The sequence below is a fragment of the Zalophus californianus genome, chromosome 2, assembly GCF_009762305.2.
Source record: "Zalophus californianus isolate mZalCal1 chromosome 2, mZalCal1.pri.v2, whole genome shotgun sequence".
NCBI lineage: Eukaryota > Metazoa > Chordata > Mammalia > Carnivora > Otariidae > Zalophus > Zalophus californianus.
The window spans coordinates 158,470,818-158,487,910 of record NC_045596.1 but is presented as its reverse complement, the minus strand read 5'-3'; the positions used below and the strand labels follow the sequence as shown (position 1 = coordinate 158,487,910).

General features: G+C 55.1%; 1 protein-coding gene across 3 annotated transcripts; it reads right to left on the bottom strand.

Annotated features, from left to right (window-relative positions):
- Nucleotides 1–3,925: 3,925 nt before the first annotated feature.
- On the bottom strand, nt 3,926–9,368 carry EGR3 (early growth response 3). 3 transcript variants are annotated; one of them, XM_027600738.2, is made up of 2 exons: nt 8,929–9,368; nt 3,926–7,651 (listed from the first exon to the last, which is right to left on the bottom strand). In XM_027600738.2, exons 1-2 carry the CDS (start codon nt 9,080–9,082, stop codon nt 6,642–6,644), a joined length of 1,164 nt encoding a protein of 387 aa, XP_027456539.1. In that variant the 5' UTR covers nt 9,083–9,368; the 3' UTR covers nt 3,926–6,641. The 3 variants fall into 3 exon arrangements, with proteins under 3 accessions (XP_027456539.1, XP_027456542.1, XP_027456540.1); XM_027600741.2 differs by lacking the exon at nt 8,929–9,368 and adding an exon at nt 8,662–8,742; XM_027600739.2 differs by lacking the exon at nt 8,929–9,368 and adding an exon at nt 8,469–8,643.
- Between the last annotated feature and the right edge of the window lie 7,725 nt (nt 9,369–17,093).

Here is a 17,093-nt window from a genome sequence, read left to right as displayed (position 1 = left end):
CTCAACAGGGACTCAAGTCAGCTGTCGGCTGGGTCAGAACAGAGCAGTCTTTCTGCGTGGGTCATGATGCCGCTGTGAAGCCCTGAGGTTAAGATGGCTGCAGGCCATAGGCAGGCCTCACAGGGAGAGTCGGCCTGAAGGACTCATGATCATGCTCCACACAAAATGAGCTGGGCCCAGAGAATGTGTCTGGGCAGTGATAGGATGGGAGGGTTGGGGAGTCACAGAGGCCCCCAGGAACGGGTGCAGAGGAGACTGTTGGCGCAGGGTGGGTTGCCTGAGGTGCAGAAGAGTGCCTTCTTTGTCCTCTGTCCCGGGACCTTGAGAGGAGAGGAGGATATCAGTAACCCAGGGAAGCCCCATGTCTCAGTCCTAAGAGAAGGCGCTAGGGCCTTCCTGGAGAGAAGGGCAAGAAGGAGGCGAGGCAACATTAGAGAAATCATATGGTGGTCAAATTCCCACCCAACCTGAACATTACAGCGTTTCTGTTGAGTAGCCAGCACCATCTAGAACCTCGGATTCTTTCATTCTTGTTTGCAGCTTTTGGCCATCAGCTCCTTGGTAAGATGGCTCAGAAACCTTTCTTCTAGCCGTCTGTGTACTTGCCGGAAGGGAAGAAATACTGTTTTCACGCCCGGGTCAGAGGGCAGAGGAGCCCTGTGCTCTTGGTGGCCAGCAGAGGTGGAAGGCAGGGACTGTCCCAATTTCAGACTCCAGACTAGGCAACCATGATGAGGATGGGGAATGAGGATCCTAGGCAAGTGAATCAGGGTCTGGTCCCTTCCTGCCCCGGCATGGACATGTCAGCGACTTAGGTGCAGGTTGGGCAAGCCTCATCCTACTGCCCCCACACTGGCCGACCTCTGTTCCTGCAGAGGCTGTGAAAATGACCAATTGCTGAAAATATGAGGTAGAAAATATGGGGTAGAAAGGAACCCTCAAGCAAAAAGAGTGGTGAAGTTTCAAGAGCTGGGATGCTGGGAGAAGCTGACCAGGCCAGACGTGTCCCTGGCCACTGTGGATGACTGACAGGGGCCTGATGGCTTGCAGCCTTGTCCCGGGGACTGGGGTGGCCAAGGGGCTCTGAGAGTCACTTGGGTCTTTTCTCTTCCTCTGGAGACCTCATTCCTCTCTGTGCAAAGAGTGGGTTTTCTAAAAAAGAACCACTTGGATAGATTTAGGATTATGACCTCTTTTGAAAACTCCATGGCACCTTTTAGAAAGTCATTTCCCCCTAGTCGTTAAGATTTTGCCAGTGTGACTTCTAGTCTTTGGGACACACAGAGGCCTTCTACTTTCCCTAGGCTTATTATTCCATGGCACTAGGGGAGCCATTCAAGGCCAGGAAAAGGCAGCTCACAACCACTCATCTATGGCAGGCAAATTCTGGATTAATGAAAGAGGATCTGTAGTGACTGGCCAGAAGCCATTACCCTCCTATCATCAGAATCCACCTTTCTATTCCTTTTTATATACTTGAGAAGAATACATAGACACACACTTACATTACTACTATCACTACCATTTAGAAAATAAGCCATTCCTTGCCCCTCACTTCTCATGAAGTATATCCTCATTTGTACCCAGCCCTAGTTCATGGTGTACAATTTTGCAAAGAGTCATTGCCTTCAGTAAGCCACTCCCAAGATGAGAGAGAGAGGAAGAGAGAGAGAGAGAGAGAGAGAGAGAGAGAGAGATATCCTTTCATTCACCCCTAAACACCTTAGAGGTTGCTTTGGACATAGTTAAACCTCTTCCATTTTTCTATACCTCCCTTTGCTCCCAGACAAACTTACATTGATTCTGTAGCATGATAATTTCACCCAACCCTTTCCTCTACCATCTCTTCACTTCATCCCTAAGTCTGAGGGTTCAGTTTCCTCTCCCCATATTTACAAAACCCAGGCAGGTTGGGTTGTGTGATGCTATCTGGGACAGCCTTATCTAGCTACAAAGTATGAATCAGAGATTACACCACACAGGGCTGGTGCCAGCCAGGCGGGCTGCCATATTGTCAAGTAACCCAGTGGTTGAACCAGGTTAGGTTGAGTAATATGCACCAATGGGAAGTGAGTTTATTAATCATGCAGCATAGTACACTGTTGACGAAAGTATAACTCTGAAGGCCTGATTTGATTGGAGGAGGTGCAGGTGGGGCTGGATGCTAACTATGAAGACACCCAGTGACACAATCCTTCTCTGATAAATATGCACTTGAAAAACACAGAAATCTGGAAGCAAATATCTAGTTTAGCAAAGAGGTGGATTATATACTCAATCATTAGGACTTTTCAGCCATCTTGGATTCCCTTTGTTAAAAAAGGATACCTCCTTGCAGCTATAGTTGCAGTTTGGAATTTCAAAAGTTTCATGAGGTGAGAGAAGGGAATTCAAGATGGCAGCCCATGACCTAGAATTGTGTGGGTGAGGAAATGGAAGATTCCATGCCGCATTCTCTTTATTGATCTCACACTTCAAAAACATTCTTTTCTAAGGCCACAGCCCATCACCTCCACCCGGGTCTGCCCTCAACTTCTTGGTAACTGTAGCCAACCAGAAACACCACCCACATTTTTCAGGGTGATGGGCCTGACTGGGGCGGCAAGGGCAGTTTCTGAGCAGGGATGCTGTACCCCATTTCTGTCACTGTATGGTTGCTTCAGGCGGCAAGACTCTGTCCCCCAGTTGCTGTGTGCTGCTACATCTACACAAGGCAGTATCAGACACCGAGAGCCTGCCCTCAAGCTTCACTGAGGCGAATTATGTGCAAAATACATGACAGAAAAGCCCAACTGGGTGTTTTAGAGGGCAGGTAGGAAGAGAGAGAAAGAACTGATCTGTCCAAAGGCCATTCTTGAACAAGCCGCAGGAGGATAAAGGACTGTAAAGACTCACGGGGGAAATAAGGTGAAGGGAGCAGGGCGGAGCTGGGGACACACGACGGAAGTGCAGGGTACGTGTCTCTTTAAGAGAAGTGGGAGAACGCTCTAGGGCTGGCCATAGAACTCAGTTAAGAAAGGGGAAGATACTGGGGAAGAAAGCTCATAGAGTAGGGGAAGCATCACCTCTGTGGGAGATAGAAGTCATAAGATGAGAGGGGTTAAAGTTATATAAAATATTCCTTGTACATTCTCCAAATCCCAAATGTTCTTTCTCCTCACAGAAACATCGGATCCCTGGGGAGTTCGTAAGAGCTGCTTTTTTTTTTTTTTTTTTTTTCAGCCAAGACCCTCTTTCCCAGGCAGCTACAAATAGTAAGGCCTGGCAGGTCCTGTCCAGTGGGACTGAAGATGCATAATTTTTAAATCTGATTTTTCCCAATTATCTGACCACAGCAGAGCCTCCAATCTCTCTGGTTATCTTGCCAACCTTGGAGAACCCTCTCTCAAGTCTCCACCTGTTTTTCAGGCTTCAAAAGCGGTAGCAAGAGCACTACTCAGTGTGGCTGGAGGGCCTCTACAGGGTCCTGCTCTGGTGCTCCCTGTTACCGCCAGAGCCATAGTGCATCCCACTAGATCCCCGCCTCTCTACCCTCAATACCCACCAGAAACCAGGGAGAAGGGTTCTAGAAGGTTCCGGTCACTAGTCCTATTTCCCATGAGTTTATCTCATCTGTTTGCCTAATCTCTCTGGCAGTCTGAGACTCCCAGCAGTGTGGAGGAAGAATCCTATTCTCTCAGAACCAGGGTAAACACTCAACACTGGGTTTGAAACACCAGACCCCGCACAAAATTCTGACTGACTTCTAATAAGGCCAAATTCCGTGTTTCACATTGAGTTTTCAGAGCTAGAACAGCAAAACCTGGCTTAAGAACCTAGCAAACCAACCCTCAGCCGAAAACAAAACAAGACAAAAAACAGGCCAAACCAAAACTTTATACTATGAAAACAAGAAATAAAATAAGGAGATTTATAGGCCGGCTGATTGTCAGCAAACACAATATATTTACTGTATTAGCATTTGCTCACAGTGCAAATGGTACAACATTACACCATTTCAATATTTCGGTTTTTAAAAATGCTGTTTTCATTAACTATATTATATTGGCATAACAATGTGACAAAGGAGCAAATGAAATGTTGGTGAAGAATTTCACCTTTTCACAATATCAAGCATATTTTTTTAACCTTAGTATAAGGTACTATAAATCCAAGAAATAAAAACATCCACAAAATATATTACATCTGGTTTGTCTTTTTCTAAGTACTCAACTTTATACAAAAGTCTTTCAAAAAATATCATTCCCCATAGGTTTTCCTGTTTAAAACCTGATTTTTTTTCTCTCAGTTCACATAAGTTAGAGTGCATTTTCTTTTGTTGTTGTTTTTTTAAAACATGCAGACATATAAAAAAATCTGGATAGCACAACCTTTTGGCAACAAAGTTATTTTTCTCTTAGTTTAAGCTTAAATGTCTGAGAACAGTTTTATTAAAACAAAGGAAAACTCAGATTATCATGCAGTGACATGCATAAACCAGAAGGAGCAAGGAAAAAATATTAAAGGATATTTGATTCCTCCTTCCAGCTTTGAAGTGACCAAAATTTTTGTTTTTAATAATCATCACATTATAAAAAGTATTCAGCAAAATACTGTCTCTGCAAAGAAAGATTTTACCCTTCAGCTGAAAAAATATGGGCCCTCCTGGCAAACTCCATCCTCTTCTCTCTCCTACAAAAAGTCCAAGTACCTGGAAATTCACAATCCCCCTGCTCTTTGATTTTTTTTTTCCCTTTCACTAGATTCCTTTTAGTATTATTTATCCACCACCAAAGGAAACAAGAAACAAAAAACAAACCCAAAAAACAAAAAACAAACAAACAAAAACCCCCGATGCTTTTTTCTCTTAAAAAAAAAAAGTGGGAAACGCATAAAGTGACTTTAAAAACAGACATTCTGTAAACTCCAGACCTTTGTTCCTTCTCTCTGGGCAGCTTAGTGACCACAGGAGAAATAACGCTAAGAGGGAACAGTACATTCAGTCAAGACTGTGCGGGAAGCTGTGTGAGAGAGAGCAACCTTCCCTACTACTCCACTTCAAAAGAGTCACCCCTGTGTGGGGGAAGCGCTGGGGAGGAGGGGGTGCCTGAGAAGAGGTGAGGTAGGGCGGGGAGAAAGTGAGACTGGGTTGCGAAAAGATACGCCTCATTCAGCAACGTGGGTTAATGTAAAAATACCCATATCTTTAAGGAAAATTTGGACGAAGATGTGTGTATGTCTGTATATGCAGTATACAGACATACATATATATGTTTATATATACATACACACACGCCTATGTAGATATAATCTCATCAGTTACATTTTTCATAAAAAATAAATCATTTAAAGCTTATATACCTACAAATTCTCTTTATTCCGGTGCACTGCACTGGATAGCCAAGTACCTCAGAGATATTATTTTGCTAGGAGTACATATTGTGTGTGTGATGTATATATGTATGCGTGTGCGCATGTACACATACCTGCATACACACACGCACCGCATACGTAGATCTGAATTCCACCTGTTGTGTCGGCGGTGACAAAGAACGAAAAATGAACCTGCTTTCCTATCCATGGGGGGGAAGGAGAAATGGGTATGAGTGAGTGAAAACAAAAAGATGGTGAAATGAGGTGGCTGGTTGAGGCCTGCCTTTCTGGGAAGAAGATTTTGAAAGAGGTGGGAAAAGGCTTTAGAGAGAAGGGGGAGGAGGGGGAGAAAGCGCAGAGGGCGAGCTCAGGAACACAGATTTTGAAAAGTGGGGCTGAGGAAATAGATTTGTTACAAGGCAGGTTTAGTGATAGCTGTTCCTTCTCCCCGCAGATCAAACTGCCCTGAGGCCTAAGAGGGAAGCGCTCGGAAAAGGAGGGGTGCTGAGGGGCCGAACCCCACACGGCGGTAGCAGCCCCGCGGCGGCGGCATCCGAGGCATTTCTGTAAGAAACATTCTTTCCGAGCAGATGGAAGACCGTCTCATCCGGCCACGTGCAGGCCCCCAACCTGGGACATTCCCCCAGCGGCCTGGGGACCCGATGTGGGGAAGAGTTTGGGGTGGACACAGCCCAGTTCAGCTCAAGAGTCACACACACCCACACACCCACACACCCACACACGCGTGCGCGCGCGCGCACACACACCCACACACCCACACACATAACACTCACGCGAGCACGCACACTCGCGCGCATCCCCGCACGCAGGCGCGCGTGCGTGCGGCGGGCAGCAAGCTCTGCGCTTTGGTGCGCTCCTTACCCCCTCCCCCTCTCGGGTCTTCGAGGGGAAACCGAGGGAGACGTGGGGGGAACCGTGAGGTGCTTGGGTCGGGCGAGGCTTGGGCGGGCCCCGCCTTCAGTCCCCCGCAGGTCCTTGGCGCGGCCCAGCGGCCCCTGGATCAAGACGATCCGAACTGAACAAAGCGGGCTAGACGCCACCTTTCCGCCCCCACGCCTTGGTTAAGGGGGGGGGCAGCGAAGGGAGGGCACCTCCTGCCCTGGCCCCCGACCGTTGGCCAGTGTGAAAGGGTGGAAACGGGGGACATCGAAGGGGAACAAGGGACCTTACGTCCATGGAGAGGCCAGGGCGCGGCCCCTGCGCCTCCGTGGCTAGCTTTCCCGCTGCTTTCACTGCAGGGGAAAAGTGGGGATCTGGGGGCCCGAGCCTCAGGCGCAGGTGGTGACCACAGGGGCCAGGGACACGGGGGGCGCCGAGGACGCAGAGGGCGCACCCCCCTTCTCCGCCTTCTTCTCCTTTTGCTTGAGGTGGATCTTGGCGTGGCGCTTGCGCTCGTCGCTGCGCGCAAACTTGCGCCCGCAGAACTCGCAGGCAAAGGGCTTCTCGCCCGTATGCGTGCGGATGTGAGTGGTTAGGTGGTCGCTGCGACTGAAGCTCCGCATGCAGATCCGGCACTGGAAGGGCTTGTGGCCCGTGTGGATGCGCAGGTGCCGGGTCAGCTCGTCCGAGCGACTGAAACGGCGGTCGCAGCCCTCCGCCGGGCACGCGTGGGGCCGCTCGTGGAGCGGGGTCTTGCTGGGTCGGTTGGGATACTTGCGGGGCCGGATGGGCTTGAGCGTGAGCGGCGGCTGGGGCAGGCTGCCAAAGCCCGGGTGGATCTGCTTGTCTTTGAATGCCTTGATGGTCTCCAGAGGGGTAATAGGGGGCGGGTTGACCCGGATGGGGTCCATGCCCTGGAAGGGCTTGTGCTCCGGAATGGAGCCCATGTCGTTGGGGTGGTGGTATAGGTTGTAGTCAGGAATCATGGGGAAGAGATTGCTGTCCAAGGCCGGCTTGGCCGATTGGTAATCCTGGGGGGAATAGGCGAGCCCGGGGTTGCCCTGGGGGTCGTGGAAAGACACAGGCTCCGAGTAGAGATCACTGCAGTTAGAATAGGGGGGCAGCGCCGGATACATGGCCTCCACGTCGCCCTGCGGCGGCTGCACCATGCTGGCCGTGGAGGTCTGCGTGCTGAGCGCCCCTGAGGCCGGGGGCACCCCCAAGATGCCGGCGCTCATGAGGCTAATGATGTTGTCCTGACACCAGTTGGAAGGGGAGTCGAAGGCGAACTTTCCCAAGTAGGTCACGGTCTTGTTGCCGGGGGCTGGCTGGAAGGAGCCCGAATAAGAGAGTTCCGGGTTGGGCTTCTCGTTGGTCAGACCGATGTCCATCACATTCTCTGCGGAGAGCGGGGAAGAGAGGGGAGGGGTGAGTGAAGCCGAGCCGGCTCCCGGGCCGGGGCGCCCAGGTCCTTGCCCAGGTGTGGAGGGTGCGGCCGGGTGGAGTGAACAGCGCACGGGGTAGGAGGAAGGCTGCGCCCGGGCGCAAAGCGGGCGGTGCCGCGCTCCCGGGCGCAACCTGGATACAGCAAAATACTACGGATCGGGGTGTGGAGTGGCTGCTGCACACACACCGCACACGCCGCGCACACACTCACGTATCACACGCACACACACACGCGCGCACGCGAGAAGCATTGTTGTTGTTTCCGAGGTGGGGCGGGCAGGTAGCTGCAGCTACAGGTAGTTTCAGACCCCGAGCGCGCCGGGCTCTCGCTCTCCGGCGCACACAACTCGGCCTCTTCCCCCAGCCCTGTCCGCGCCGGGACGCCGCGCCTTTCCTGCCCGGACGAAGCCCCCCGTGCGCACCGCGCCCGGGTCGCTGACCCGGAGCGCTCCGACGCTTTGTCCTCTGCGCGCAGAGGGGTTCTGCCGGCAAAGGGAGCTCTCCCGCCGCCTTCCCGGGCCCCAGCCTCCTCCAGGCCTGAAGGAGCTCTCGGCTCTTGCTGGAGGGGGGAAAGCCCAGCCTCAGCGAGCGAGGGTGGAGGGCGGCGGAAAACCGGCCCGTGTCTCCATGGCGGGAGTGGCCGCTCTTCCCAAGCTCCACGGCCGGGGGATCGCCCCCCGTGACGGCCCCCGAGGACCCCCTCCCTCTTCCCGCTGTCCCCACACCCCCACGGCTTTGCTGAACGCCCCGGAAAGGCAGCGTCGCAGTACCTCTCCCACCGCGGGGACTCCACGCCGCACATGGCTCCATCCCGGGTGGGAGGCTGAGGGAGTAAGGGGGGGAGAGCGCGGGTGAAAGGGACGCTGGGCTCCTCCCGGGAAAGGGGGCGACAGCACCACGCCTTGCGCGCAGCCTGGCGATCGCGCCCCCTAAGTGGAGAACCCCAGAGCCGCTCGCACCTACCTCCCTCTGGTCGGCGGCTGCCCCCACCCGGGAGAACCGAAGCCTCTACCGTGGCGTCGCCAACCGAGCCTTCCCGATCGGGGAGGGCGGGAGGAGTGGGTGGGAAAAGCAACTCGCCCCCCGGAAAATTCCCAGCGCGCCCCCATCTCTCCATGCATCCATCCATCCATCTCTCCGTCATCCATCCATCCATCGCTAGCTCCTTCCCTCCTCTTCCTCCCTTTCCCTTTCCTTCTCGCTGCCTCGCCGCCTCCCCGCCGCCCTTACCTGTAGCCATCTGATTGTAATGGGCTACCGAGTCGCTGCTGCCAGAGAAGAGGTTGAGCGCGCTGGGGATCTCCTCGGGGTACAGATTGTCAGGCAGTTGGTTTAGCAAACTGCTCATGGTCACCGGCAGCTTCTCGGCGAGTTTGCCGGTCATAGCACTCCCGAGCTGCCGCCGCCGCCGCCGCCGCCGCCGCCGCCGCTCGCTCCTAACGCAGCTTCCAGGCAAGCGGCATCCGAGAGGCGATCCGTGGTGCAGGGGAAAAGCATGCGAGAGGGAAAGTTCGGGGGGAGGGGGAGGGAAGAGGGGAAGGGGTGGGCCAGGGGAGGGGATCTTCTCTTTTTGGGGTGGGTGGGAGAGAGGGCAAAGGGGGGTAATCCTCTTGGGTGCCTCCGCTGGTGCCGTAAAGAGGCTGGGGGGGGGGCGTGTGCGGCGGGGTGGGGGGGGGCTGGGCTGGGGGAATCTTGGCCCAAGGGGGTTGGACGCGGCCTCAGTATTGCTCTCACAAACAGATGCGCGCCGGCGGCCCCCCCGCCCCCAGATCCGCCACCGCCGCCGCCGCCGCCACCGCCGCCGCCGCCGCCGCCGCCGCCGCCGCCGCCGCCGCTACCACCACCACCAGCCCCGCCGCTTCCTAGCAAGCTCACTGCTGCCCAAAAGCTCCCAGCCAGGGAACTCCACCAGCCTATTTATCTGAGCCCCGGGAAAGCTCCGTGACGTAGCTGCCCATATATGGACAGACAAAGCCCAGCCGAAGGGGCGCGACGTCACAATGGAAGCTCCTCACAATGGAACATTAGAAAGCAGGAAGCGGGCCGCAGCCAACATGCGGCGCCCGCAACGCTCGCGGATCTTAAGAAAATGAGAGAAAGAGAAATAAAAGAGAAGAAAGAAGGAAAATTCGAGAGGAGAAAAGAAAGAAGGAAGCAACTGAACGCAAAGCGTAAAGCGCGCAGCGCGGAGTTGGAAAAGCAATAACCGCCTGTGTGTTTATTTTACGTCCGCACTACGAGAGCGCACTTGTACCGCGGGGGGCGCGGGGGGGGGGCTGGAGTTGTTTGCAAGTGGCCTCCAACACCCCAAGCAGGGAGAAAGGGAATTGGAAACACCCGGCGAGGTCCCTTTGCAACCTGGGAACTTCTGGGGAACCCGGAAGGTGTGCGCTCCGACCCTGCTCCCGCCGCTCGTCTCGCACCTGGGACCCGGCCTGAGACCGAGGGAAGGGGAGCGCGTCCCTTCCAGGAGGATTGCAGCGGGTCAGGGATCGCAGATCCAGTATCCCCACCACTTTCGTGCGGCCCTCACTCTGATTCTCCGCCCGAACTCCTGACGCTCCCGGGGCCCCTGACCCTGCGCTGACTCCCAGCTGAGCGCGGCGGAAGAGAGCTTGGTGGCTGCAGCGTGGCGGCGCGGGAGGCGAGAACCCCCGCACTTTTGGGGTCGAGGATGTGCGGTTCGGGTGGTGAAGAAGTAGGAATGAAGTTGAGGGGATAGGAAACATGTGCACCAAATCCCTGATAATTCCCTAACGGTTCCAAAGCACCCCCTTTGGCCACGGGATGGCAGGAGGGCCCAGCAGGCCCAGGCGCAGTCGCTGTCTGTTGCTGCCTGCGAAGGGCCCGCCACTGAGTTGCAGCGGGAGCCTGCCGAACCCACAGTCTCAGAGCCACCTCCTCTAGTCTCTACCCTCCCCCTCGCCTTCCACAGGGCTGTCCCCATCGCTGCCTGCCGGCGCCCTGCAGTCAAGGGCCTCCTGTTTGACGACCGGAACGCTGTCACCTCCCGGAGCGGCAGCAGATCCCGGGGGCGGCTGCTACGTTCCCCGAGGCCTGCTGCGGGAGCGCGCGCGGCCGGGCCACGGGAGAGCGGGAGGAGAGAAAGGGAGCGTGGGGGAGCGACCCCGAATCACACCGGCACCGGCACCGGCTTGGCGTGGGAGGATTCCCTCCTCGGTGGCCGTGTGGGCGCGGTGAATCCCGCGTCTCCCCCCCGCCCCTCGCTGGTCGGGGTTGGGGGAACGTGCATTTCTTAGGGGGAGTGGGAGTGTTGACAAGGAGGAAGAGAGGATCCCCGGGCCTCACTCCGTGGGAGGGCCACGCGGGCCGGGGACGTGTGGGAGGAACTCCCGAGCTGCACATCGTGGTGGGGGTGGATGACAACCTCGCTCCCCTCCCCTCCGCTCGGCGGAGAACTGGGGGTGGGAGGGCCCGGCCTCCCCCGGATCTTCTCTGGTTCTTAGCAAAGGAGGGATTCCCGCCGCCCGCGAGCCCCCTCACCCCACCCCACCCCGGCCGCCGCTCCCGCCAGGCTCCCCACACCTATACCGGGGAGGCACTGCGCCCCCGGGCTCTCCTCCGCCTGCGCGCCGCAGGGAGGGAGCGCTCTGCAGCGGTCCCGGTCTCCGGCCGGAATCAGGGCATGCAGCGCCTCCCGCCCCCGGCTCCCTCCCTAGGGGGGCGAGCGGCCGGCCTGGGGGCGTGGGCGGCGGTGTGAGCCCGGCTGGGCGCGGGAGGGGCCCTGGCGGCTGCAGGGAGGGTCGCGGGGCGGCGGGCCAAGCCGGGAAGAGCCATACAAGGAGCGGATCCGGTGACGCGCCGGCCGCGCCCCTTCTCCTCGATTTGGCTGCTGATTCCGGTCCCCGGATTTGCATATTTTGGCATCCAGTGGAAAAGGAAAGAAGAACGGAACCCGCAGCCTTTAAAGGAACCGCACAGACTCTAGCGTCACCTAGGGAGGCGGTCTGGGGGGCGTGAAAAATTAGCCGGCGGCTCTGGCCTCTGGCCGCTGAGCCTGGAGTAAGCGGGGAGCGGCGGGGACTAGCGAGTATCGCCCGCACCTGGCCCCTCGGCGGCGCTTCCTGCTGCCCGAGCACCCGGAGGTGGCAGGGGGGGTCTCCGCGGGTTCCTGCCCGGAGCCAGCAGACGCCGCCAGGGCCGCGGCCTTGGGCGAGCGGCAGGCCACCGTATTGACTGCAGTGCCCTGTTTCCCCGCGCGAGGCACAGCTCAGCCTGCGGGGGTGGCGGGAAGGAAGCGCGAGACCTACAGGCGGTCTGGCTCCACTGCGGAGGACCCTGCGGCGATGGACCCCCTCCCCATCCGTCCAGACCTCTCCCCAGGAGAGGAGAGTCAAGGAGCTGGAAACCCTAGTCCTGTTCGATAGGGGCCCACGTTAGGAAAGGCAGAGGCAGTGGGGACAATTTGGGATCCTTGAGAGCTTCCAGGACCCCAGAGACCGTGGAGGAGTGTAACCCGGCCAGAGATGGCCCCCAGACACTTTCAGCCTAGCTGCACTTGTCGCACCCAAGGAGAGGGGCGAGGAGCAGAGCTTGCCCGCCTGCTGACCCCCTGCTTACCCGTTGGTGAGATTGGATAGGAGTCTTTGGGGGCAGATTGCCTCCCCCCTCCTTCCTACTAGTTCTTGACAAAGAATGGGAGCCTTCAGTTCAATTAAATAAGTATTCATTAATACTTCAGGTGAGGGCAAATTTCTGAATTTCTTTCTCAGCCTCAGTTTCCTTGTTTGTAAATTGAGATAATAATTGTGCCTATAGCTTTGGAAGCTTTAAATGAGATAATCCTCATACTTACGCTAGCCCCCTCACAAGGACTCCATAAATGGCAATTAATATTGGTAAACTATATTCTCCCCCACTCTACCATGTATCTTATGTGTGAGCATAAGTGATAAAGGGAGTAAAAAGGGCCAGGTATCCCACATCCGTGTGATCACATACAAGAAGCATTAAAGTTTATTATTTAGGGGAAAAAGAAAGTCCTGTTTGTGTGCCAGGTACCTGCTGGGCACTGTGCCAATGTAGAGATGGTTAAAGAAAGGTCCTCACTCTGCAGGAGCACCAGCCCTGGATAGCTGGGGCTGACATAAGGCAGGGTACAAAGAAGTCACTTGGTTGCACTTTAATACTCTGGAGCATCCTTCTAGAGTTTTTGGAGGGTGGCTCTGGCTCTGAGAGTGGGGTGGGAGACGTGCCCTTTTGTCCTTCCTCTGCCGTAAGAAGGAGTCATGCTGGGAAAAGGCTGCCTCTGCAAGCAGAGGTCCTCCTTGCCTGGCTCCAGTTCAGGCTGGAGCCCCCGGAGGTGTCCCCTGTTACCCTGGATGATGGTGGCAGACGGAGGCCAGGCTTCTGTGGCAGGAGGGGACAGCCCTGGGCATGAAGTGAGTTTGGGGCGTTTGGAGTGGTTCCTTATAGACTGACTAATAGCCTTCTCCCATCTGGTTGCCAAGCCTTGAATTCAGCATAGAAAAAAAGTTTTCCTCCTTCCCTCCCCCCTTCTTTCTTCTCTCCCTCCCGAACAGGGGCTGAGGGTGATTGTCTCAGTTTTATTGGCGGGCTCAGGTGAGAATGCCAACGGCCTAATTACCTGAACTCCAAGCCCCGGACTTGTTGGGGAGCGAGTAGGCACTGGTTCAGGGCGTCCTCAGCCTGGAGATGGTGAAAGGCAGGCCCGGCCCCTCTGCATTGGGGCCAAGGCCGCCCAGCCCCTGGCTGCTCTCTCCCACGGAACCCAGCTCCCCACGCCAGGTGCATTTGTGGGGACTGCTGCCGCTTGCGGGGGGCATAGGTGTGTTTGTCTTGGTGGAAGGATAAAGGAAGGAGGCCCCAGGAATTCATCCCTGAAAAAGACCAGGTTGTTGCTCTGTCTGGCTCCTTATTTCCTCAGTCACCTCTGAACTTCAGCTCCCCTTTTTGCTGAAGACATCCAGTCCTTTGCGGTCTTACAAGACCTCCCCCCCAACCCCCCGCATTAATTCAATCTGGGGTGTTAGCAATTATTGCATTGCTCTTCTCAGAGGTGATTTGCATTTTAAAAGAAAATGCTTAGGGAGGGTAAGAAATGACCCAAAGGAATGAAGCCCCATGCTTAGCATGACCCCTGGAAATGGTAGGTGCTCAATGCTGGAGGACTGAAGTCTGACTATGGGTAGCAGGCCCAGTGACAAGCAGCGGGAGGTCTGGCCTACAGAGAGAGTGTCTGGGGTTCCTCATGTCATTCCAGGCATTCCCACCCTGGCGGGATTGCTCTGGACTGACCCTTGTCTCAAAGGTGTTCCATTGCCTTCCATTTTGGGGTGCCCCACAGGATGTGCACAGGAGACAGGTCACTGGTGGAGTCTCCCTGGCCAGCTCTCCCTGGCGTTCTCGAGGTCATTGCTATTTGTTTGACAATGACAGCCAGCTGAGGCTAGGTAGGTTTTGCCTAGAAGCTTTTGGAGGGGAAATAGTGTTGACAGCCATGAAGACTTTTGAAGGTGTGCTCCTTCTGAAGCCACAGAAGGTGGGGCCATGGGAGCCCTGTGGACATACTTCATTGTCTTCATTCAGTGAAAACGCTTTTAAGGCTGCCCCCTTAACATTTGGCTTTTTAAAAAAAAATGGAAAGAGTCCACCGAGTTTTTCATTGGAAGATACTGGGCCAAGAAGTGGCTGAGCTGAAATTTGAACTCGGGGCCTTGTGACTCCAAGCTACTGCTCTTCATTCCAGCCTTTGTCCCCATCATGGCTGTCAGAGAAAGAAATGAGATGGCGGAGGTAGGTAATAGGATGGATAGGTATACCACTTGTGGACAAGGTGATGGGTAGAAGAAAGGTTAATTGGAATGTTGCCTCCTTCCACCCACTTGGACCCAGCATGGGGTAGGGGAGGAGCCCCTGCCCAGGGGAGAGTCCCAGGCTAAGCACTCAGGGAGATTGGCGGGGGGCGGGGGGGGCAGCCTTTTGGCAGGACTCTCAGTAGGTGGAATGGCCACTGTGCCCCTCTGAGCTCAGGTCCCTCGACCCTAGGTTGCCTCAGAGGCCATGGGGGAGGCAACCGTGGTTGATGCGCAGACTCTCCACATCAGTCCTGCACTTCCATTTTGAACACTTGCTTGTGCCCCATTTCAGAGTAACTCCTTATAATCATGTTGAATCAGGATGGGTTTTGATCACACTTTCAGGAATTTGGGGGCAAGTCTGGTGACCAAAATGGAGAAAGTCTTGTTACAAAATAGTATTTGTTGGGAAGGGGCCCCCAAGTGGTCCTGGAGCCCCCTCCTTAGACATAAGTCCAAGGCTGTGAGTAACTGCCACAGGGGGCTGGAGATGATGAGTGTTTAGGGCCGGGCCAGGCAGGGGCAGGGAGGGAAGGCGGGTCTCCCGCAGAAGGTGAGACTTGGAAAGAGTTTGCTGGATGGGTAAGTGGAAAGTAGAATCAGGAGTTCTGGAATTGTCTACGTGACTTTGAGCCAGGCTCTCTTGTTCCTGGGCTTCTGGTAGGAAGTGGACGAGACAACCCACCTCTAAGGTCTTCCCAGCTCTGTTAATCCACTGTTTTAGGACTCCACTGTAGAAAGGGTTGGGAGGAGACACGTTAGTGTTCCTAATCAAGTTTGGGGTTCTGTAAGGCTTGGTCTGGGATCCTTGTGGAGGAGGAGGCATGGGTCAGGGGATGAGGCCTTAGAATGGGAACTTTGCTGTGGTAGCTTAGGGCTTCATGGAAGGTAAGTGGAGTCATGTGCTCAGAAGGCCTGTCACTGCCCCTGGGGGCCACTGTGGGACAGCCCCCTTCTCAACTGGGAGGGATGGTATCTCTGCAGAAAGGACTCTTGGGGGATGGGGCTTTTTGAAAAGAGGAACTTTATCATCTGAAATGAACCAGAAAATGTGTGAGTGTGAGGGGACGGTGGGGGAGGCAGTCAGGGGACAGTGGGGGAGGTGGTCAGGGGGAGCAAAGAGAGTGAGAGAGAGATGAGAATAGTTTCCCACTGCTCTCCGCACAACCAGCCTCTTGCTGGGTTGCAGGCTTCACCCATGGGGCAGGTGCTAGATCCAAGAGGCTAGCAGGTTCCTCTCCTCCCAGCCCTGTAAGAAACACCTTTGGGAAACCAGAGAACTGTGGTTGAGATCCTTGTCCCTTACCAGCTCCTTGGCTCAGGACCCTCACCAGCCTCAAACAAGAGGGCCCTTTGCCTCATGCATCAAGAAGAGGAGATGGAGACAGACTTGGGTTCTTTTTGGCTGTTCTATGCAGTCAAAAACCTGGGATCTGGGGACAAGCAGTTAATGACTCTTTTGGGCCCAGAGTTTGAGCTCCTCGTTGTATTAGCATCCTCTTTCACCAAGATGGCTTAGGTAGGGCTTCCTGACCCTTGCCATGCCTTAGCTCTCCTAGAAAATGAAACTCTTCTGACAGCACTGGGGTAAAGGACCGATGCTGCCCCAGGATCTTTCCCATCACCTTGAGGGCTGGGGGAACAACCCTGGCCAACCGGAGCCCACTGGAAGTCTGCGCATCAGCTTGACTGATGGTGTGAGCTTCCCTGACAGGGCTTAGGGCAGATGGGCAAAGGATAAGGGGCATGATTTCTCTCTCTCTCAGCCACTGCAGCATTATTTGGCCTGTTCAGAATTATTTGCCCCAAGATCACCCAGAAAGTTACCGGAAGACAAGAGATGGTATCCAAGCTCCCAGAGGGCAGGGACTGAGTCTTACTCCTCTTTGTCTCCCTAGCACTAGCCCCAGGCCTGCCCCAGTGGGTGCTCCATAAGTGCCTGTTGACCCAATTCAAGGGCCTACCTTGGTGATTCTGAAACGTGGTCTACTGGAGGAACAGCCTGATCCACTTGAATCTTCCCACCTGGTCCCTTCATTTCTACCCTGCCACCCCACCCCCCCACCCCCCGCCAGGATGGAGTATCCCTTGTCCACCAAAATTCCATTTTGTCCTAGGTCTGGGACTTAGCTCTCTTGCTTCAATGAGGCAAAACACCTAGGAAGCCCTTCCTGCACACTTTTTGTGGAGGGAGGCAAACTTGAGACTGGGCTCCTGCTGTCTTTCAGGGAGCAAGCAGCTTCTAGTGAATGAGTAAGGAGGCTGTTAGGAGCGATCATGCACAAGACATGCTAAGTGTTTCAAAGGAGGCACAAACAGGAGGTTCAGAGGTGGAAGGACCTGTGAGGGCTTGCAGGGGACACTTGTCCAGGAAGAGGGGAAGGCCCGACTGGGGGGGGGCTGAGACCCAGAGTGAGGGGGGAGCTGACAGGAGGGGAGAGAAGGGGAGGGGGATTCTGTGCCAAGAGCTATGGTTTTTTTCCCCTTCATTTTCATGTTACCTTTATATTTTTCATCTCTGGAACTAGAACCCATTAGCATTGTCCTTCCAGGACT

Excerpts from the sequence above, each read along its gene's own strand:
- EGR3 (XM_027600738.2), bottom strand. The coding sequence starts at position 9,082 with ATGACCGGCAAACTCGCCGAGAAGCTGCCGGTGACCATGAGCAGTTTG. Across the intron at positions 7,652-8,928 it reads TTACAATCAGATGGCTACAG|AGAATGTGATGGACATCGGT; the intron begins GTAAGGGCGGCG and ends CGCTCTCCGCAG.